The 25220-nt window shown below is 33.8% G+C and overlaps 1 protein-coding gene across 1 annotated transcript in view; it reads right to left on the reverse strand.

Annotated features, from left to right (window-relative positions):
* Positions 1–4243: 4243 nt before the first annotated feature.
* The window catches only part of nr3c2 (nuclear receptor subfamily 3, group C, member 2), a 125681-nt gene continuing 104704 nt past the window's right edge, over positions 4244–25220 (reverse strand). The window contains exons 6-9 of the mRNA XM_073842774.1: positions 24658–24802; positions 19863–19993; positions 12458–12615; positions 4244–9113 (exon numbers count right to left, since the gene is read on the reverse strand). Of these exons, the coding sequence (XP_073698875.1) occupies positions 8958–9113; positions 12458–12615; positions 19863–19993; positions 24658–24802 (590 nt within the window). The 3' untranslated portion in view covers positions 4244–8957. The remainder of the gene's footprint in view (positions 9114–12457; positions 12616–19862; positions 19994–24657; positions 24803–25220) is intronic.

Here is a 25220-nt window from a genome sequence, read left to right on the forward strand (position 1 = left end):
CAACTTCATTCTCTAAAAATTTCAACTATTCATGTAATTATGACTTTATTCTCAAAATATTTCCACTTTATTCTCATAATTTCAACTTTATACTCAAAATATTTCAACTTCATTCTCTAAAAATTTCAACTATTCATGTAATTATGACTTTATTCTTTAAAATATTTCCACTTTATTCTCATAATTTCAACTTTATACTCAAAATATTTCAACTTCATTCTCTAAAAATTTCAACTATTCATGTAATTATGACTTTATTCTTTAAAATATTTCCACTTTATTCTCATAATTTCAACTTTATACTCAAAATATTTCAACTTCATTCTCTAAAAATTACAACTATTCATGTAATTATGACTTTATTCTCAAAATATTTCCACTTTATTCTCATAGTTTCAACTTTATACTCAAAATATTTCAACTTCATTCTCTAAAAATTTCAACTATTCATGTAATTATGACTTTATTCTCAAAATATTTCCACTTTATTCTCATAATTTCAACTTTATACTCAAAATATTTCAACTTCATTCTCTAAAAATTTCAACTATTCATGTAATTATGACTTTATTCTCAAAATATTTCCACTTTATTCTCATAATTTCAACTTTATACTCAAAATATTTCAACTTCATTCTCTAAAAATTTCAACTATTCATGTAATTATGACTTTATTCTTTAAAATATTTCCACTTTATTCTCATAATTTCAACTTTATACTCAAAATATTTCAACTTCATTCTCTAAAAATTTCAACTATTCATGTAATTATGACTTTATTCTTTAAAATATTTCCACTTTATTCTCATAATTTCAACTTTATACTCAAAATATTTCAACTTCATTCTCTAAAAATTACAACTATTCATGTAATTATGACTTTATTCTCAAAATATTTCCACTTTATTCTCATAGTTTCAACTTTATACTCAAAATATTTCAACTTCATTCTCTAAAAATTTCAACTATTCATGTAATTATGACTTTATTCTTTAAAATATTTCCACTTTATTCTCATAATTTCAACTTTATACTCAAAATATTTCAACTTCATTCTCTAAAAATTTCAACTATTCATGCAATTATGACTTTATTCTCAAAATATTTCCACTTTATTCTCATAATTTCAACTTTATACTCAAAATATTTCAACTTCATTCTCTAAAAATTTCAACTATTCATGTAATTTTGACTTTATTCTTAAAATATTTCCACTTTATTCTCGTAATTTCAACTTTATTCTCATAATATTTCGACTTTGTTTTCATAGTATTTCAACTTTATTTCCGTAATATTTCAACGTCATTCTCATAGTATTTTAACTTTATTCTCGTAACATTTCAACTTTATTCTCATAACATTTCGACTTTATTCTCGTAACATTTCGACTTTATTCTCGTAATTTCAACTTCATTCTCGTAGTATTTTGACTTTATTCTCATAATATTTCTATTTCATTTTCGTAGTATTTCGACTCTATTCTCGTAATATTTCAACTTTATTCTCTTAGTATTTTGACTTTATTCTCATAATATTTCTACTTCATTTTCGTAGTATTTCAACTTTATTCTTATAACACTTCGACTTTATTCTCATAATATTTTGACTTTTTTCTCGTAATTTCAACTTCATTCTCACAATATTTTGACTCTATTGATGTAGAATTTTGACTTTATTCTCGTAATTTCAACTTCATTTCCGTAGTATTTCAACTTTATTCTCGTAATATTTTGACTTTATTCTGTTAGTATTTCTACTTTATTTTTGTAATATTTCGACTTCATTCTCATAATATTTTGACTTTATTCTCGTAATTTTTACATTGTTCTTGTAATATTTCGACTTTATTCGCGTAGTATTTTGACTTTATTTTTGTAATATTTAGACTTTATTCTATTTATTCTTATAGTAGTTCGACTTTATTCTCAAAATATTACAAGTTTAATCTTATAATCTTAGAATTTTTTTTAACCTAGCGCCAAAACGCCATTGTAATATCCAGAATTTCTTCTGTAAAAACAAAAAAAAAAAAACTTCTCATTAGTGTTAGTCTTTGACGCATGCGTGTTGCACACAAATAGTGTTCTCTTAGTTTCATAAAATTAGGGTTGATCCAGTGATGTCACACTATTTTTAATGATGTCCTTGCTACCTTTCTGGGCCTTGAACGTGTCAGTTATGTTGCTGTCTATGCAGGGTCAGAAAGCTCTCGAATTTCATCAAAAATATCTTATTTTGCGTTCGTACAAATTTTAAATGACAGTGAGTAGTTAATGACAGAATTTTCATTTTTAGCTGAACTGTCCCTTTAAGTTTTCTGCGCTGGATGCAGTTATGTATGAAATATAATTAAACTGTTATGTATTATATCTCGGATGAATGAGACGGGGAAGGTGGGACAGTGAAAAACAAAACAGAAAAGGATTGAGTGTCTGCAAGCAGAGAATCTGGGGCACAGAAGCCGCCATGTGTGAAGCCACAGCCCTGAAATCTGCCTGATCCAATAGATTCTGTTTTTCTGGCAGGACTACACAGCTTGCGCTATTGGCAATCTGGGAGAGATTTGGAGTGGGCTGCGGATTTGCGCAAAAGAGCAAAAGTAATACTGTCTACTCTCACAGTCTGGCAAACAAGCACACTTTTTTAGATCAGGCTTCTAACGAGGTTAATGGCGAATTTTCTCTCTGGGGACGTGGAGGTGTTACATTGTTAATGCTTATGTTCTTTGTCAGAAGATCTCGTGAAATTTTCCGAGGATTTTTTCCATCACTGCTAGACCAGCAAACGCAGGCATGCTTGTGCTGTTTTCTTCACATTTTACCATAATCATTTACTTACTTCCTCATTCATGCTCATTTTCCCCTGGAGAAATATAATTATCTAAAACTTAAATCTGCCAGAGGTTTAAATTATGACTTTGTCAATCAAACCTACTCTCCTCGTTTCTTTTATGGTGCCTTCTTCTCTCTCTTTCTTTCTGTTTTCCATTAGGCTTTGCCACATACTGCATCCAGGTATTTTTTTCCCCCTCATCCATTCCTTTTCTTCCCACTGCTGCTGTTTCTTTCCACTCACTCAGCGCCCACTCAGATGTCTGCAGCATCCTATGATCCAATTCACTGTCTTCCTACTGTTATCCACTACGGTTGACCCCTAAATCTCTAAAACAACTACAGTATGAGCAGTAACACTTTAAAATAAGGTTCAGTTTTTCATATACACTACCAGTCAAAAGTTTTTGAACAGTAAGATTTTTAATGTTTTCTAAAGAAGTCTCTTCTGCTCACCAAGCCTGCATGTATTTGATCCAAAGTGCAGCAAAAACTATTTTTGTTTTACTATTTAAAAATAACAAATCAAATGTGATGATGAAGACATTTATAATGTTACAAAATATTTATATTTCAGATAAATTCTGTTCTTCTGAACTATCTATTCATCAAAGAAACTCAAAAAACATTCTTTTTTTGAGCAGCAAATCAAAATATTAGAATTATTTCTGAAGGATCGTGTAGCTGGAGTAATGATGCTAAAAAATCAGCTTTGAAATCACAGAAATGGATTTCATTTTAAAATATATTCAATTAGAAAATGGCTATTTTACATATTTCAAAATTGCACTGTTTTGCTGTACTTTGGATCAATTAAATGCAGGCTTGGTGAGCAGAAGAGACTTGTAATATTCAGACTTTCTTTTCTAAAAAAAAAAAAAAAACAGTCGCAGCAATATTCAAAAAAACTCCAGTCGCCTGGCAACTTCTCCCGGTGCTCTCAATCCAGGCCTTTGCATGCGCAATATAGGCTATACTCTCAAAATATTATTACTTTAATTTCTACTGTTTAAATTCTCTAAAAATTTTAACTTTATTCTCAAAACATTTTGACTTTATTCTCATTATTTTGACTTCATTCTCAAAGTAGTTCGACTTTATTCACATAGTATTTTGAATTCTCATAATATTTAGACTTTATTATCTTAGTATTTTCAAAATGTTACTGTTTTGCTGTACTTTGGATCAATTAAACGCAGAAGAAATTTTACAACCATTACAAATTTTACTGTTCAAAAACTTTTGACTGGTAGTGTACTAGTAGTGTTCTAGTGAAATATTTGATGTTCTCCAGCCAAAAACCAAATAAATGTGTTTTATGCATTGTTTTACAACAGAAGTAACATCAATTCGTCATCTTTATTTTTTTTTAACGAATTGTCTTTAATGAAAAAAGAAAGAGTGCACAATAATTAATTGTTAACAGGTTTATTGGAATCCCTTGATGTTTCTGCAAACACAGTTATGGCAAGATCTGCAACAAGATATACAGTTTAGAGGAACTAGTTGCATCTGTCTTTTGCTTATGTTGAATATTTCTGTACTGAGGAGATTTGCTAACAAGTATTGTACAAAGCACTGATTAAAAAAAAAAGGGAAAAAATCAAAATATGAACAGGAAATGCTCTTTTGTCACAAAAGAGATATGGCTTTGTCACTTTAAACAATGTATAGCACACAGGTTCAGATTTATCCCCCCTCCAAAAAAAAAAAAAAAAGAAAAATCAATGTCCATTAACGCATGAGTGTTAATGTGAAAACACAACATGTGATCTGTGGGTTTTCTCTAGTAAGCTGTATTTTATTCTGATTCAACATACTGGTTACCTTGACCATGCTTTGCCCTTATTTTGCACAAAGTTTGTGCTGCTTGGTGGTAATGTGATTTGTACAAATGCATAGTTTTACATGTTATTAGACTCCCCAAAACACATCTAAAAAGTCAGACTGTCAAAGCTGAAGTAACTAGCAACTCAAAAGTGTGGATTCACACCAACTTTCAATATGTCAAGCTTCATCATTTGGTGATGGAGAAACGCAAATTGCAAACATGCTGGAACAAGCATGGAAATCCGTATTCTCTTAAGTTGCTGATGGACGTCTGAATACATGCTGTTCATCCTAGATCTGTCTTTAGGTTTTACTTACATAAAGGTTCAATTTGTTTTATACTATTTTAAAAATTCCATATTTTTATATATATATACTATGGAAATAATAATAAAGAGCATTGTTGGTTCACAAAAAATAAACAAAAAAAGTGCAAAACTACGAAATTCAGTGTTGGTGTTTTTTGCTTGGTTTGATTAAAAAGTCTGGGATAAAAATATTTGGCAACCACAAGTACTTTTCCTTTCAGCATTATATAGCTAACGTCTTATGTGAGCACTGCACTGTGTTTGTTTTTAGATTTGTAGGCGAAGCGAAGAGGAAAAAACACCAAAAAACAACAATTAGTTCACATTACTACAGAGCAAAATGACAAGTTTCAAGTTAGTGACATTCTGGGAGTAAACAAGTCTTTCTTGCTGTGAAAATAAATAGAAATTAAAAGTATATCCATCACACTTTCTGGCTCTTGCTCTGGATTGTGATTGATGGGCAGTCAGTAACGGTTAAGAGGGAAATGTGTGAACTTCATCCCAACGTCTGACAAATATTTAATATAGAAATGTTCCATACAACATAATAATTCACTGATTTATTTACAATAGATACTGTAAAATGGTAACTTTTGTGAGAAAAAAGGCACAAGTTTCCCTTCTTAAATACACTGTAAACATCTTTTCAAAAAGCATGCATAAACATTTCACTTTACAAAAGATCTCATATACTCTTTTTAGACAAATTACTAATATATTGTGTCCAGCAAAATAGAATCTTTCAAAAATACTTCACATACATCCTATGAACCTTTGAACATTTATTCTCATTTATAGATCTGTGTGTATTTAAAAAAGGGAAAGGTTGGAAAAAAGAGACTACTGTAAATACCTTTGCAACATCTAGGTTTAGGTCCATCGAAAACTTTCAACGTACAGTGTATTGACAGGTCGGTGAAATGGGTTTTGTTTGGGTACCGCAGATTGATTTGATTGTAAGGATGATTTTTGTCCTCCAACAGTCTTTTACCACCAACCAGCTACATCAAAAAGGCAAACATCAAAAGTTTTTGGACCTTTCCAGTTCACAAGCGTCCCACCCCAACCCCCAAAGCACATTACATAACCAACACAACAGCAGAACATCTAATATCCCAATTATCACATTGTCGTGTCTGTGCAAATCAAAATCAGCCAATAGGATTGTTCCAATCCTATCAGCGAAAACCAACAATGCCCTCTCAAAAAAAAAAAAAGTCAGCTTTTCTGCACCATTTAAGGATTGGTTCACTTCCAGAATAAACATTTCCTGACAATTTACTCACCCCTATATCATCCAAGATGTTCACATCTTTTCTTTTTTCAGTCGAAAAGAAATTAAGGATTTTTCTCCATACAATGAACTCTTTTTTTTAGCAAAAGTTTATATACTTTTTAACCACAAATGCTTCTCTTGCACTAGCTTTGTGATGCACTTCCGCATCTTTACGTATTACAAAATCATGTTGGAAAAGTCACGTATAGTTGTGCAAAACTAAGGAATTCAGTGTCAATGTTTTGCTTGGTTTGATTAAAAAATCTGTTTGTTTTTAGATTTGTAATCAAAGCAAAAAAGGACAAAAACACAATTAGTTCACACACACTCTTAAAAATATAGGTGCTTCAAAAGGTTCTTCAAGCGATGCCATAAAAGAGCCATTTTTGGTTCCTCAAAGAACCATTCGGTCAAAGGTTCTTTAAAGAACCATTTCTTGCTTACCTTTTTTATAATCTGAAGAATCTCATTTGAAACCAAAAAAACCCTTTTGTGAAACAGAAAAGTTCTTCAGATGTTAAAGGTTCTTTATGGAACCATTTATGCAAAAATGCTCTTCTATGGCATTGTGAAGCACCTTTATTTTTAAGAGTGTGACTACAGAGCAAAATGACAAGTTTTAAGTTAGTGATATTCAGGAAACAAACAAGTCTCTTTTGCTGTGAAAAGAAATGGAAATTAAATATATAGCTGCGCGATGCATGTCCACATCTTCAAGCATTACGTGATCACGCTGGAAAAGTCACATGCAGTTAGTTGTTCATCTGTGTACTTGGCCTCAAAAAGGCAGGATAGGGCGAAAAAAAAATCTCCTCCAACTTCAAAATCCTCAGACATCGCTGTTTTACTTTATTTTGTAAATGGTGTTTGGCTTTCTTTGAGTTCACGTTGTGAGTGAGCGATTACGTAATGTGTGAGGTTGAGCTAGTGCAAGATGAGCATTTGTGTTTGAAAAGTATAAAAAATTGTTAGATAAGACCCTTATTCCTCGGCTGGGATCGTGTAGAGCCCTTTGAAGCTGTAGTGAAACTGCAATTTGGATCTTCAACCTATTTGCTTCCATTGAAGTCCACTATGTGGAGAAAAATTCTGCTGTGTTTTCCTCAAAAACCTCAATTTCTTTTCAACCTAAGATGACATACGGGTGAGTAAATTCTCAGGACATTTTTATTCTGGAAGTGAACTATTCCTTTAAAAAAATTGAGAGAAAAACAGAAAAACACACACACAGACGCACAAAACACACACAAACCTTCATTGTCCTCAGACTCACAGCATTTCAGAGCTAGCGGTACCTCTTTTGATTCCATCAGTAGCACAGTGGGGTTATGAAACACAAAACAGTGGTCCGAATTCCTTTTTAAGATACAATTCAATCAAGTACTCTCAAGTCGACTGGTATTTCCCCAAATAGCCAAGTTTTAATTGCAAGGTGGTTTGAAACAAAAAAGGTCCTATGTACAATGTTTGAAAAAGATTGCTACAAGCAACAATTATAATCATACGATACACATATATTGTGTGTTTATGAGCAGGTTACTGTTGTTATTAGTCCGCGTAACCCTGTCTGTTTCTACTACGTGGACTATGACTGTTATTGTTGTTGACTAATGTGAAAGCTGTATGTTTCAGAAAAGCTGATTTTTCCCCATACTGTATCTAACTGTACATGTGCTGCTACTGAAAATCATCTACTATTTACGTTAAGAAAACAGAAGCACCTTGTTAGAAAATGGCTTCTAGCTGGATTGGTTCTTTGAAACACAAAAACTTCACAATCATAGAAAATGCTCTTCTTTTCTGGAACTTTAAACTAGTAGTGTTTTTTCCTTAACGTCAGAAGGGAGCTGGTTTAGTAACAGCTTAGGTACGATTTACTAAATTTGCTACAGTCCAAGCTCGTGAGCTCAATTTTTTTTACCAGACGAGCCATAATATTTGCTGTATTGCAAACGTTCAAGTTTCTCTGTATGATCCAATAGCATTTTTTTCCTTTTTGGAGCTGCCATTTTTCAGCTTATCAATCGTCAGGCCACCGCTGCACTGCATCAGCATAGTCAGTACTCACTATGTAAACACTTCAAGTCTTTAAAATACACATTTTTGCAGATAAATTTAGATTCTTTCACAATCACTTCCATGAACCAATTAGTCAGCTGTTATTAACATATTGTAGCCCTTGGAGTATATCGTGTTTCCTCTTTGCAGACACCCCAATCTAATTGACTTTTCATGAAAGCGATACAGGACATCTTTCTGTCTTAATCAGCAATAAAAGCAGTTTTATTACTGAATCTTGTTATTTTATGAGCGGCGGATTGTAGGGAGTTACATACAAACGCAACAGTATTTACTGGCAGACTGACAGGTCTGGGAGTCAAGGATATGTCTAGCAAGGGCCCATATTTCTGTGTGTGTGACGTGTTCACATGTGACTGTGCACTATAGCTTTACCAAAGAATATGGCTTCATATCCATATAGAACACCTCAGCATTGTCTTTGGGGAACAAAGTCACATGAAATATGAGTTCTTCTCTGTTGGCCGGGTACAGAGATCACTCACTGCCTTCCCTCGCTACGCAAGCCTTATATGGCTTTAAACCAAGCCTCTCGTTACGCCTGCTCGTGTTCGCTCTCTGAGGGCTGGGTGTCCTCTGCTTTTCCTCTCATTTGATCCTTCATTTTCCCCTCCTTTTGTGAGCTTTCAGTCATTTCTTGTGAAAGAAGAGGGTGTGTGTTAGGCCCGACTCCACCTTTGGTATCTGGTCGCTGATAATTTCCACCAGCATCTCAGGGAACTCGACCTTCAGAGCCTGGGATTCACGGAAAGTGTAGAAACAAAAGTCTAACAGGCTCCCCACAAGCTGTAAAGATAGAGAGAGAGGATACTTGTGTCAAGGGAACTGTTTAGATTTAATTCAAACTGACAGTGCTTATCATTAAAAAGATGTTCTAGTGAAACATAAGTCTGGGTAAACACATATTGATGAATTAGCAAAGAAAAGACTGAGCTCATTTATGGATGCACCGTCTCACTGACCAAAGCGGGAAAAGCTTTTAGGCGCAACTTGAACTTGTTTCTCTTCATCTTACAAATTAATAAATCAACACTGCTGTCAAGTGTTCTTCACCCCCAAGTGCAATTCAAAAACGTCTTTTCCAGTACTTTTGTGTGCTATTACAAAATGTTGAGCTGGCAGCAATGCAGAAAGTGATTAGCAATGAACAGCCCTCAGAAATGAGCTGAGGCTCTGAGCGCTCAGTGGCAACATGAAGGATGGCGGTTTTTCATTTGAATGCACACTTGATATTATAACTCTTTAATAATCTACAGCTGTAATTATTTTAACATCCACCGAGTTGAAATATTAATGGTTTTCAGCTTCTAACCACATGAGAAATGTGAGCTACTTCTAATGAATGAGTATTAAATATTTTATAAATATCAGCTTATTCTGATTTGTTTTTAGACAAATATTTGAGCTACTTGATTTTAACTAGAATGCATTTAGGTATACAGGTGTTTAATTTTTTTTTAGTCAGATGCTTTATAGATACTATAGAAATAAAGATTTCTCCTATTTGAAGTCTATCAACGTGTCTTTGTAATTTATATCAAATTAAGGTCCAGGGACCCAAAGACTGCTAACTAAGATGTTTAATATACTTTACACAAAAAAATTAATCTGGTCACAGTTTTTTATTTTCACTTCCACAACAAAAATGTACAGATATTTGACTCGACCCCTTGTCATCCAGGATGTTAATGTCTTTCTTTCTTCAGTTGTAAAGAAATTATGTTTTTTGAGGAAAACATTTCAGGAATTTTCTCCATATAGTGGACTTCTATGGTGCCCCCAAGCTTGAACTTCCAAAATGCAGTTTAAACATAGCTTCAAGGGCTCTAAACAATCCCAGCTGAGGAAGAAGGGTCGTATCTAGTGAAATGATTGGTTATTTTTTTTTTATTACAATTTATAAACCTTTTAACCTCAAATGCTTGTCTTGTCTAGCTCTGCGATGCGCATGCATACTCTGTGAACTCAGGTTCAATACAGTTAGGGTATGCTGAAAAACTCCCTTCTAATTTTCTCCAACTTAAATCACCCTACATCGCTGCAGAAGTACAGGCCGAGTGTTTAAGTACAAAGAAAGAAAAACGCTCTTTACAATAAAAGATAAAACAGCGATGTAGAATGATTTTGAAGTTGGAGGAGAAAATGAGATGGGAGTTTTTCGACATACCCTAAATGCCTTGAACTGGAATACACAGCTTATGTATCACAGAGCTAGACAAGATGAGCATTTGTGGTTAGAAAATAACTCATCGTTTTGCTAGATAAGACCCTTCTTCCTCGGCTGGGGTCGTTTAGAGCCCTTTGAAACTGCATTTAAACTGCATTTTGGAAGTTCAAACTCACGGCACCATAGAAGTCCACTATATAGAGAAAAATCCTGAAATGTTTTCCTTAAAAAAACATAAGAAAGAAAGACATTAACATGTTGGATGACAGGGGGGGTGAGTAAGTTACCTGTAAATTTTTGTTCTGAAAGTGAGCTAATCCTTTAAATTTACAGGTTCTCTGCTTTAAAGAATTAGTTCACTTCTAGAATAAAAACTAAATTCTGATCATTTGCTCACCCCATCCAAGATGTTCATGTCTTTCTTTCTTCAGTCTCAAAGAAATTAAGTTTTTGAAGAAAATATTGCAGAATTTTTCTCCATATAGCAGACTTCAATGGGGATAAATCTTCAAAGGGCTCTACATGATCCCAGCTGAGGAATAAGGGTCTCATCTAGCAAAACAATAGGTCATTTTCTAAAAATAAAATTACATTTCCAACCTGATCTCGAAACTAAAACGTACCTGTGGGAACTTTTTCGCAAGATGAGAAATACATACCGTCATTTAGTACATTTAGTGGCATATTCAATGTAAAATGTCCACTGAGTGACGCTAAAAGTGTTTGTTCTTTCCCCAAAACAGATGAATGTACATATGGTACGTTTTATTTGATGTTGGTTTTGTAAAAGTCACAGCAGTTCTACCTTAAAATTTCAGTTGAGTGGTGCTATAACTCACCTAAACCTACTCGATAATATGAACAAAAGCGAATGTGGCGTAAAAATGCGATCGCAAACATGCCATTTTAGCTTGTTTTTTCAATCTCTCATTTTCTGCTCTTTCACGTTTGTACCCAAGGATTCTGCATCCTAAATCCAATTCCGTGCCGGCTGAGTTACCGAGCAAGCTTGTTAAATCTATAAAGCAAAACATATGGAGCTGTAATCATAACTGTCTGAAAATGATTACAAGTGCTAGCTGTTTTACCTCCTCCAGTGCTCATTTCTGTTAAAAACTACAGTAATAATATATGTATTTATTGGTACATATTTCTTGTGAAAAAGTTCCATCAGGTACGTTTTTATCATGAGATCAGGTGAGAAAATGTCTATACTTTTCAACAAATACTCGTTATGCACTAGTTAGACTTCATGCATTACATAACCATGCATGATATAGGCAAAAGTGCAGGCCCAGTGGTTACAAAGCAAACATGCAAAGACAGTCAAACAACAATGTTGGACGATTTTGAAGTTGGAGGAGAAAATGAGATGGAGTACACAGATGAAGAACTAACCACAAGTGACCGTTCCAACATGATCGCGTGATTGCGCAAGATAAGAATTTGTTGTTAAAAAAGTATATACTGTACATTTTAGTTTTTTTTTTTTTTTGAGAAAAGATAAGACCCATATTCCTTGACTGGGATTGTGTAGAGCCCTTTAAAGCTGCACTGAAACTGCAATTTGGACCTTCAACCTCTATATGGAGAAAAATCTTTACCTCAGAAACCTTAATTTCTTTTCGACTGAAGAAAGAAAGACATTAATATCTTGGAAGACATGGGGGTGAAACAAGTGTGAAAGTAAACGAATCCTTTAAAAGAGAATAAAAACCATGTTTTAAATCATCTGTCTCATCTTCAACTTAAAGCCTAAAACTGATTTGCTTGAACATTACTTAAAATTAAGCTTACCATAATTATGACAGATCTTACTGAAATTAGATGAAGTGTTTCTTTCATGACAGGGATTAGTTTAGGGAGGTATAGTTAAGATATCTAGTTGTTTATGGTAGAAGATTTAATTATGTATCTGTCTTTGATCTGTTACCTGAGGACAATAACAGGGATTTCCACTTACTTCATGCATTGCGTCCAATAGCTTGGTGAGCTGGAAAAAGCGCTGCCACGTCTGCCCGGAATTGTTAGTTGCTTTCCCAACCGAGCGGCGGAGCTCCTTGATGTAATTCACCCGCATCTCCTCAAATGCCCCTTGATTCTTCAGACCATCTTTAGGCACTGTCAACAAAAAAGAAAAAAAATGATGTTACTTTGTAGCAGTGACCAGTACTTGCTATATAGTGCGTAAAACAACATAATTGTCTTTTAAGTATCTATCTATCTATCTATCTCTCTCTCTCTCTCTGTTTGCTTATCCTTCCATCTAATCTGTCTGCCTCGCAGTCTACTTTCTCAGGTAATTAACGTTCCCTTGTGTGAAGTTATTCAGGATTAACTCAATCAAAGTACTGAAAACTACTTTCACTTTTGGCAAATCAGAGATAAAATCTCATTCAGGTTGATGGGAGTAATTCTCTCCAATCCTGTAGGACAAGTGCACTCATGGCCCACAGCCAACCTTGTGACATTCAGTTTCTGGACAGCTAAATAAGATACAGCTCATTCTCACACTCATTCTATCTATTGCTCAACAACTTACAAAAAACATCTATTCTGGTGCAATTAATATTTTTGTTGCATCCCACTGACTGTCTAATTAAATTGTTTTCATTTCTGTTTGTCTCGATGTGATTTTGATGTTAATTTTTGCAAACGAACTAATACATGCTGAACAGCAATTACATAGCGGCACACCTTAAGATAGTACTGGTAATTATGGAAAGCTTTTAATTGAGAAAAAAAAGTTTTATTAAGATGCAAGAAGCAAGAACCAACATCATGTAATAATTCTGATTATAGCCTTCAGGCACAAACAAGTTTCAGCAAACTAATTCTAAGCACAAAACTGGTTGTGCCAAATTACCAAATTACAAGAACAAGTCCTTCAGGATGTTTAAAGCTCTCAACTATATGTGTTGAATAAAAAGCAGCTCTTCACCTCTGCTCATTGGCAGGTGTGTGTTAAAGCCGCGGTCACTTCCCCCTGTTTTCTTCTCTCCTACTGACCCACATCCAGCCTCATTAGCCACAGGCTGCCATTTAGAGCTCCAGTGAATAAAAAGTGGGGCGATTATGCCACGCTAATTGTGTCTTGTCAGATTTGTCAACGTATCTGACAGGAAGACTCCGCTAAAGAGCGTTTTAATAACCGACAGCATGTGGCACAATGTTGATTACCGCAAATATTCATTTCAACTCGTACCTTGTATATGAAAGAAAAGGCAAAAATACTTACAATGGATAATAATGGGGCAATTTTGGGAAGATTTAAAAGCAGAAGTTCTCAGAATTTTTCCAAGGTTACAGTGATGCCCTTAAAATGGAATTAAATGGAGTCATTTTTTGGAGATTTTAAAAACAGCAATCTGAAACTTATTATAAAAGCAATTATTAATTCTCCTGTTAAAACCTGTATATTGTTTGAGCTGTTACGTTTCTAACAGCATTTTATTCAAAAAAAAATATGTTAACACCCCCTTGTCATCCAAGATGTTTATGTCATAAAATTATGAAGAAATCATGTTTTTCTGCGGAAAACACTACAGGAATTTTCTCCATATAGTGGACTTCAATGGTGCTTATGAGTTTGAATTTCCAAAATGCAGGTTAAATGCAGCTTCAAAGGGCTCTAAATGATCCCAGCTGAGGAATAGGGGTCGTATCTAGTCTGGTCTTATTTACTGTCATTTTCCTAAATAAATTAATACTTCTGCACTTTTTAACCACAAATGCTCGTCTTGTCTAGCTCTGCGATGAGCATGTTGAAAAACTCCCATCTAATTTTCTCCTCCAACTTCAAAATCATCCTACATCGCTGACCAAGTGTTTACAAAGTAAAAGTGCAAGAAAGATCAAACGCCCTTTAAAAAGAAGTAAAACATCCATGTAGGATGATTTTAAAGTGGGAGATGGGAAATTTTCGACATACAGGTACCCTAACTGTATTGAACTGGAGTACGCATGTGCATCGCAGAGCTAGACAAGACGAGCATTTGTGGTTAAAAAGTATATAAATATTAATTTATTTTAAAAAAATGACCAATCGTTTTGCTAGATAGGATGCATTTAAACTGCATTTTGGAAGTTTCAACTCGTGGGCACCATTGAAGTCCACTATATGGAGAAAATTCCTGAAATGTTATCCTCAAAAAAACATCTTTTTTTACGACTGAAGAAAGAACGACATGAACATTTTGGTGCGAGTAAATTATCAGGACAGTTTTATTCTGGAAGTAAACTAATCCTTTAAAGTTACAGTATACTAACAAAACTACTGCTACTAATACTATTGAGTGTTTTAATGTTTATGGATTAGGCACAGTCTTTTCACATTCGAAATAACAATTAATGTAAATGTAAATGTTAATAATCAACATTTATGCCACAAGTGCTGTTGACTGAGCTTAATTTGTGCTGAACCTGATATATTCCACTTAAAATTAAGCCCCACTTCAAATTGTAACTTTGTCATTTAGAAGCCTAAAAATTTTGCCAGTCCTATCACTTTAAAATTAATAATGCTTAGTTTGATTTTTTGTTACATAATGAAAAGATGTTACGTAACAAAAGCAGGTGCCTAAATACTTTTATGAAAATAATTGTAAGACTCAACAAAACATATCCGTCTTCCAAAAGGTAATTAACACTAATGACAATCATAATATTGTATAGACATTCTTTTTGCACAATAGCAGTGTCTGGGAATATTTCTTTAGTAGTGTTAAAAAGGGTTAAATAATGGAATTTTGAAAAAAAAAAAAATGTCAAAAAACGAGAGGAGGTTTAGTTTAGTGACTCACTCTTTAGCAGGTCAACACTACCATTGCAAATAAGGTCATGTGAGAGCCTGCAGGGCTTCTGAAACCTTAGCCAAGGTCAAAAAGGAATAACAGCCTCTCTCTCTCTCTCGCTCTCTCTCTCTCTCTTCATGCTAAAACTACAGTGGCCCTGGAGTCCCACAGTAGAGGGCATGACACAATAGCTTTAGCAAAGCAGAAAAGGCTGATAACATATTAGAATTAACCAAAAAAGGATTTCTGCATTATAAAAATATCAAGCAGTAAGATAACATGCCAACACAACATCACAACATTAACGTCTTAACATTTCTGTAAAATTTGCCTAAACACAGGGCGGTACAGTGGAACACTAACAGTTTAATACATAGAAACACAACATTTGCATATAAAGTAGATCATAACAAAGCACTGTAGTAGGGCTGGGCGATTTGGCCAAAAATCAAAATCTCGATTAATTGAACATTTTAACCCGATTACGATTAATGAACGATTATTTTATTCATTAATAAAATTATATTTAATTATATTTAAATAATATTTATTTTTTTGCCCTCATAGTTCACTGACAAGTTTTGTACAGTAAATATGCTCACATACTGTATTACAAGTGAGAGCTATTTGAATGAAGGGTGCACACACTATCTACTATCTGCGATTATTTATTGAACATCAGTGTTGAACAACTGAAATTAAAGCACACATTGCTTAAAACAAAAAGTCACATTTTTCTTAAATTAGTGAAAATAAATAACTTGCACTTTTGGAAACAAAATAAATTATCTATAAAATAATAATAAATATTAAAAGTAGAAAATAAGCAGTATCTCTTCTAAATAAAATTACTCTTGTATATCTTGTAAATACTTTTTACTGTATAAATACTGCTTAAGCTCTCCATCGACATGTTGGCAGAATAACGTAACGTAACGGAGCGGGGTCACGTGACTCCACACGCAGTAGTGTTTTTAAAGGGAAAGTAATTGAAATAATTGACCTGGAAAAATTTGATCGATTATAGGTTCTGAATGTCGATTTCGATTACTTTTCGATTAATCGCCCAGCCCTACACTGTAGTCCACTATTATCTGTGTAATGGGTTGGTTTACCCGTGAAAAACAGAAACCGGTTTATTATTATAACAAAACAGTTCTTCCCAGTGTATCTTGTGTCTTGAAAAGCATAGCGAGAGCTGAATTAATTGCTTCTAAAACAGCAATGACATACATAAGCCCACATCACAGATGTAGTCAGCAAAAGATGTCAGATTTTTATTTATATGTTGATTTTGTATCAGGAAAACTTTTTTTTACTCTTTCTTTTGAGCTCAAAAATGTACCATCCCTGACTACGCGGCCCACACTTCTCCTGTTCTTTCTCCCTCCATGAAGATCTCTTTTTGGAGAGAAAAACACCAGCTCTTGGAGCTGTGCCCATCTCCTGACTGGATTTTATTAAGTACAGCAGGGTTCTCTGGAAAGGCTACAGAGGATCAGCAAGTGGTTGTGGATCCCAAACCTGTCCTGTATGTGAATTCAGAACTCAAACTTTACTCTCATATGCTGTAAACCCAGGGGTGCGTTGCCTGTGCCAGTCTGCCTGAACTGAGTCTATATATTGCTCTTGTATTATGGGAGCTAAACTGATCTAGCATCCAAAAGAAATATTATACATTACATTAAATCAAATTGCGTTATACCCTTCATCTATTACACTTTATTTTTTCTGATTAAATAATTAGCAATAATATCAGAAATAATGACAAAAGCAAAAAAACAGTAATTTTGCAAAATGTTATTACGATATAAAATAATAGTTTCTATTTTAATATACTTTACAATATAATTTATTCCTGTGATGCAATCCTGAATTTTACATCAGCCATTACAGTCTTAAGTGTTACATGATCCTTCAGAAACCATTCGAATATGCTGATTTATTACTTTTATTATCAATGTTGGAAAAACAGGGTTCATACAAGGTGCTTAAAGCACTTGAATTTTAATTTTTAAAAATGCAAGGCCTGGAAAACCTTTGAAAATAGCAATATTCCTGAAGAGGTACTTGAAAAGTGTTTTCATTATTAAAAGTTTAATAATTAAATGTAAAAAATGTTTCATTAGTCGATAAATGTATATTCATGCAAAGTTCATGCAATTCAAAAAACATCATACCTTTTTTGCTAATATTAGTTAATGTTAGAAAACAAACAAGCTAAGAAAGTAGTAGTACTGACAGTGCCGTGTAAACCTGGCTAAAGATTCGAAAAGAGAAATTTACGTTGGAACAACTCCAATTGATTCAAACTCAGGACTTTCAAGTGATTCACTTGCAAAAATGAGATTAAATTAAAAGAGCCATTCATTTTCGAATTTCAACACCGCTTGTAACAATTTAAAAAAGCATGTAGTGATGGGTAAAACAAAGCTCCGAATCAATTAAACCACTGGGTCGCAAAATGTTTTACTGTTTCGAAACGCTCCAATCGGATTGTGTAGTGCGAATCATTTGTTTCAGATCGGGACTTCAAATTGCATATTGCAAATCATTACATTGGAACTTTGCGTATCGTGAATCATGTGTTTCAGATCGAAGTCAAATGAGTCCTAATATGAAAGTATGGTTCCCAAAGCATTATTCAGATTGGGACTTTAGAGCATGGAACACGAATCATTTGATTTAGATCGGAACTTCGGAGCAAGTTTGGGAATCTTTTACTTTGGATCGGATCTTCTAGCGTGAATCGTAAATCATTTGATTTATATTGGAACTTTGTTTGTTTTATTGTGTGTGTGTGTGTGTGTGTGTGTGTGTGTGTTTTTTTCTTAAAGAGTAGAAAACATCAAACCATTAGAGCAGTACAGTTATAACAACAAAACAAATAAATAAAAAAGTATACACAAATACAAATCACTTTAAAATATTAACCATGGTTTTAAAATAGTAAAAGTGCAGTATACTTTGTAATACTTCAGTAGTAATACTTCGCGTGGCTTCACTTTTGGCAAAATTTTTGCCATTTTTATCAGTATATTTTTATGTATCTACTGTATTTCTCTTTTTTAGAATTTGAAATAGGAGACATAAGTGAGATCTCTAATTGAAGTCTGTGAAAATCAAAAAAAGTAGTGCTTGAAAAGTCCTTGAAATCCTGGAATTTCATTTTAATTCCAAGTTAGTTAAAAGTTAAAAAGAACAGTATTTATTCAAAATGTAAACATTTTCTAATAATATAAGTCTTTGCTATCAATTTAACACACGTCCTTGCTGAATAAAATGGTTAACTTCAAGAAAAGAAAAGAAAAATGTCTTGACCCAAAACTTTTGAACAATAAATAACAAAGAATATTGTTAGAGAAGATTTCTATACTTAAATGCTGTTCTTTTTAACTTATTATTCATGCTAGGTATCACAGGTTCCAAAGAAAACATTAAGCAGCACAACTGTTTCCAACATTAAAAAGTAAATGAGCATATTAGAATGATTTCTGAAGGATCATGTGACACTGAAGACTGGAAGAATGATGCTGAAAATTCAGCTTTTGTTCACAGTAATATGAAATATTATTTTACATCGTAATACTATTTCACAATGTACATTTTTTTTCTGTGTTTTTAATCAAATAAACACAGCCTTGATGAGCATAAGAAACTTTAAAACATTCTTGTCAACTGTAGTAAAATATATGTATGGGAAACTAGTATTAATTATAATGACTTTGAGTCAGTTGTCTCAATTAATGTGATCCATTTTTGCAAACAAAGCAATTTACTCTAAAAAGCAATTACTTATGACACATCTTAGGGTTGTGGTGCTAATTATGGAAAACTTTCAACTATGTTTTCATTAAATAAGATAAAATGATAGGCATCATTCAACACTGCCAAATGTAGCCTTCAGACTCGATTGCATTGTTTCAGTGCCTTATTAGACTAAGTGCACAAAGCTTGAAAACCTGCCCAAAAGAAATTTTGAGTTAGAATCTCACCCATAATATAAACCCTTCAATTAAATCGATTTTATGTTAATTCTCTTAATGAATTAAAAGGACCAGATGGGCCAGTAAATAAATAAACTGATGATCTGAAGATGTTTTCAATCTATTTGTTTAGCCATTTTCCCTTATTATTGCAAAGTTCAGCACAGACAGTAAAGTAGGGGTGTGACAAAGGGAAATGGATTATGACAGACTCTAACCTGGATCTCAGAGAGCCAACAACTCTTATATATCCCAAGCATGCGCACAACCTACAGCGCCACCTTAAAACTCATTGACCTCAGTTGCATAAGGCTCTAGGCACAGGAACCTGAATTACCAGTTTATGCCCCTAACTCACAAGTTTCTATTATAAGAATGTAACCTTTTAAACATGTCGAAATCCCTTCCCACTAGGTCAAACCACAGGTGTCATTATTTAAATACTATCAAAGCTCATGGAAATTTTTCTGATCTTGCACACCCACATACTCCCATTCATATATGCATTTGCTTATTTTCCTCTGATTCTTTGTCTATAGTGGCTCTGTTTGAATTACATGTAGAAGATGTTTTATGAATACAATCTTACCTGTGCTGAGCAGCAACAGGACCTTCATGGCGAGGTACTCCTCGTAAGTTAGCTGTAGACGGACAAACTCCTGGCTCACCTGCCGCATGCCCACACACAGATCGTACATGGCTGATTGCCGCATTCGCTCCCTGTTGGAGAAATCGAGAGGATCTGTAGTAAACAGTTTCATTGTTAATGGTACACTTTTGTTGAATCAAAAATTGCTGTGGAAATACAGTTAAAAGAAGGTTGAAACAATTAAAAGGTACTTGAGGCACCATTTGGGGTTTATTAGATTACCACATTGGCAGAGCCGTGTGGAGAACCTCTACAGTCCGGAATTAACCCGCATCTACTGCCAAATTCAAGTAAAAATAGGCTTGAGGAAGTAAAAGAAAAAAAAAAAAACAAGTAAAACTTGCCAGTAACTTCATTGGCAACTGTAAAAATAATTGTAACTGTAACATAAGCATTTTAAGCATTTCTTTCAGTCACCTTCAGTGTCCCATGATCCTTCAGAAGTTTTTGCTGCTTAATGTTTTTGTGGAAATCATGATATTCTGACATTCGAAAAGTATCCTGAATGAATATTGGTTATCGGTATCCACAAAAATATAAAGCAGCACAACTGTTTTAAACAATTCATTTAAATTCAAGTAATGGCTGATGAAAATCTATGGTAAAATATTATTAGAACATTTTATTTTATACTTCCAGTCAAAAGTTTTTGAACAGTAAGATTTTTAATGTCACCAAGCCTGCATTTATTTGATCCAAAGTACAGCAAACCATATTTACTATACTATAACTTTTCTATTTTAATATATTTTCAAATGTAATTTATTCCTGTGATTAAAGCTGAATTTTTAGCATCATTACTCCAGTCACATGATCATTCAGAAATCATTCTAATATTCTGATTTGCTGCTCAACATGTATTGTTATTTTTATGTAAAAAAAAAAAACAGCTCAGTAGAATTTCTTTCTGGTTTCTTTTATGAATATAAATTTCAGAAGAACAGCATTTCATTTGTGTGAAACAGAACTCTTTATCATCACGTTTGATCAATTTAAAACGTCCTTGCTAAATAAAGTATTAATTTCTTTACCAAAAAAAGAATTAAAAATAAAAATAATACTGACTCCAAGCTTTTGAAAGGTATAATGTTACAAAAGTTTTTTTTTATTTCAGATAAATGCTGATCTTTGGATCTTTCTATATACATCAACGAATCCTAAAAAAGGAACTCAACTGTTTTAAATATTAATAATAATAAATATTTATTGAACAGCAAATCAGCATATTAGAATGATTTCTGAAATGTAGCTTTGATCACAGGAATAAATTACATTTTAAAATATATTCAAATAGAAAGCAGTTATTTTGAATAGTAAAAATATTTCCCAATATTACTGCTTTTGCTGTATTTTGGATCAAATAAATGCTTGTCTTGGTGAGCAGAAGAGAATTCTTTAAAAACTTTACAAATCTTAAAGGAACACTCCACTTTTTTTGGAAATAGGCTCATTCTCCAACTCCCCCCGAGGTAATAAGTTGATTTTTACCGTTTTGAAATCCATTCAGCCGTTCTCCTGTTCTGGCGATATCACTTTTAGCATAGCTAACAATTTACCAGCTGCAACTCTGACAGCTGCAACAACCGGAATTACACAAACTTAGCACCGGTCACATTGGAAGTTACCTAGCTGGGATCTAATTTCAGGCGCTTTGTGATATTAATGCGCCTGCTTCGGTCATATTACGGCAGCAAACTTCCTTGACTATTACGCCGGAATGGGAGTGTAGTTCCTAATCTTATCGACCTAGAAAACCGCAGCTTTACATTTCCGCTGGTCTTAGTACACGATATAACTGCAGAAGAGTCAAGTTTTAAATAGGACAAATATCGAAACTCGTTGGTCATTTTTGAACGCGATGCTACTGGTCTAATAGGATTCAATGATTTATGCTAAGCTATGCTAAATGTGATGTCGCCAGAACAGGAGAACGGCTGAATGGATTTCAAAACGGTAAAAATCAACTTATTAACTCGGGGGGAGTTGAAGAATGAGCCTATTTCCAAAAAAAGTGGAGTGTTCCTTTAAGGTTCAAAAACTTTTGACTGGTAGTGTATAGAGAAATGTCTTTTTTGTTTTTGCAATTTCAATCATATATTATGTATTACTAATAAAGTTTCAAAGACAAACAATCCTGCAACAAGAAGCTTTCCTAAAGAGCATGGTGCTAACAACACCAAGGTCATGGGTTCGATTCCCAGGAAATGCATAAAGTGTACATCATTTATGCAATGTAAGTGTCTTCCAAATGCATACATGTGTATGTTGAGTTTGTTGACTTTGAGCTTTGTTCTAGCTTCAATGTTCACAAATGTTATGATCTATCATATTTTATAATCTCTCTTATTCACCACTTTTGGTTTCATCTTGGCTGGTTATTAATTTACTATGTAACTTTGCTGATCTGCCAGTTTGTTTGGCTCTAGGTGTGTGTGTCAGCATACCTGACTAAGTGAATACACGCATATCTATCTGTCTTCCAAAGCTGTCTGACCTGCTGTCATTCTGTGCTCAAGTTTGTCGTCCTTTTGTCTGCCAGAACTGATTCTATCTTTCCCATTCTTCCAGTCTGACAGATCTTTATTTAATATCCCAAACTTCAATCTGTTTTCAGATGGAATGAGAAAAGAGCTCAGTTCATCATCTCAGATATCTGTTACAATCTCTGTGTCCTTACAGTAGCTTTTTAAATTATTCTTTTTATATATATCATTTACATTCTGACATAAACAATAGATTCTGCTGAAAAGGACAGAATGAGATGGCATTTATTTTCCTTTTTCAACTGTTATGGATAGGCGCTTCTGTATGTGATTTTAATGAACTGTATGAGTGGTGTGGACATACAGCCATCTGTCAAAGATCACCCTCACCTATCCATGCACATGTGAACTTATATTTCAGACTCTTTTTGACATACTTTTAGAGGACACAGAAAAGTGTCAGACTGGAAATCTGGAAACTTGCGTTTCGTTCCTCTTCAAGGAGACATACAATGTTTTCAATCAATATATTTTAAGGGCAGTGCTACACTAGTCCTGCAGTGCTTCTCAACTGCTTCAAGACCTAGATTTTACATTGACATTTGGTGACCAAAATACCCTTAAAACCAAACATTACAAATGTAATAATATAACAATGAACTGCACTCTAACTGAAGAATATGTAGAATTATTAATGCTGAATGTGAAATTGGTGATCATATTAGTGACCTTGGACCACAAAACCAGTCGTAAGGGGACATTTTTGGAAACAGATTTATACATCATCTGAAAGCTAATAAATAAGCTTTCCATTGATGTACGGTTTGTTAGGATAGGACCATATTTGGCTGAGATACAACTATTTGAAAATACGAAATCTGAGGGTGCAAAAACATCTAAATATTGAGAAAATCGCCTTTAGAGTTGTCCAAATTAATCAAAAATTAAGTTGAATATATTTACAGTAAGAATTGTACAAAATATCTTCATTAAACATGATCTTTACTTAAAATATATCCGTTTGACCCATACAATGTATTGTTGGCTATTGTACAGTACAAATCATTATTTCATGTAGTTTGGATTTACCAAGAATGTTTTTTTATTTCAAGAATGTTTTTAAGAATATTATTTATCTGTGTAATTTGGCGTCTTCTAATAAGAAGAATTTGCGGTATTACAAAGTTTGATTGTATGCACATCCCTTGATATCACCCTAAATAAATAAAAAAATTCAAATTAAAAATGGGGCTATCTTGTCCTTTTTAAAGCATGTTTATTATGCCATCTTAACTATAAACGATGAGCACGATACAGTACACACTACTCTAAGCAAACACTATTTTCAGTGGAAACATGTTGACCTATTCACTTTGAGACAGTATATATATGCTATTTTACATGTACTGTGTTAATGTTATGTAATCGGTTTATCTTACAAATATTGTGGTATTGTGGATGACAAAACTCTGCTGTCTGCATGTGTACTGTATCCCATAGTTTAAATTACCTGGAGGCAACCCCTGGATTGTTGTCACAGTCTCATATAAACAGAGTTGACATGCAAGTCTTTGTGACTGTGCTGTAGGACTGCTAATTGTTTAGGCAATCATGAAACAAAGCTTGTTCGGAAATGTGTGCCAGAAACCTGATCCTCAGCAGTTTACCATCAGGATCTGTGGAAGTTGTGTATAAGGTGTTGAGAATATATCAATATGTAAAAACACCAGTTAATTCTGTACTTCTCTTTAAGATCTTTCCAAGTTATTTGGCAAATAGGATGAAGTGCTCCAGTTCTCCTGCAGGGGTCACTGTGCTCTATTTTTACGCTTCTCCCACTACGCTCAATAAATGGACATTTAGCTTTAAAAAGCACACAATCACACTCTTTCCACTCAGCGCTTCTCGTCAATTGTGCTGCTTATGTGCCCCATTGACCTAACTCGGCGGTCTTGATCAACGTTATCAAGAAGCGTTTATAGGGAAAGTGTATTTCCTAGCGAAGCAATTGAAGGGACAGTTTTGAGGTCACAGTCGTACGCCTGCTGGGAACATGCTTATTGAGCTTATGATTTTGTATTATTATCTCAACTTGTGTAACTTGAAGAACCAAAATCTTTAGACAGGGTTAACCCAAGGCCAAGGATAGTCTGTTTGTTGTAGATTATGGAAAATATAAGGTTTATTTCATTCATTTAGATGGAAGAAATCAGCAAATGTCTATATGAGGTAACTATGCAGAGTTAGCTTACTCGTTGAAGACGAGGTCAGGGGCGAAGTAGAGCATTTGGGCGTTGGTGTGTTTGTAGGATCTCCAGCTGAGAGAGAAGGAGGAGAGACACATCCAGGAATACTGGATCAGCGTGATTTGGTCCTCAATGGGTAGACTGCGGAAACCTGGGGGGGAAAAAATAAAGGGCAAGTTAACACAGAGCAAAGAGACATATGGGATACTCGAGGCCATGACTTGCCCTGAAGCAGAGCTAATATTAAGCCAGAACTGTAGGCTCTAAAAAAAATAAAATAGGATCCTGCTATCCTGGGCTTTTGTTCAGCTAAAAATAAAAATACTATGTTTTTGACACTATGAAGATGTACTTGTTAAATGGCGAGAACTGCATTATGATAGGTCAAAAGTTTATATACAGCTTGCAGAATCTGCAAAATGTTAATATTTTTACCAAAATAAGAGAGATTGTATAAAATGCATGTTATTTTTTTATTGAGTACTAACCTGAATAAGATATTTCACATAAAAGATGTTTACATATAGTCCACAAGAGCAAATAATAGTTGAGTTTATAAAAATGGCCTT

This window comes from Garra rufa, chromosome 6 (genome assembly GCF_049309525.1).
Source record: "Garra rufa chromosome 6, GarRuf1.0, whole genome shotgun sequence".
NCBI lineage: Eukaryota > Metazoa > Chordata > Actinopteri > Cypriniformes > Cyprinidae > Garra > Garra rufa.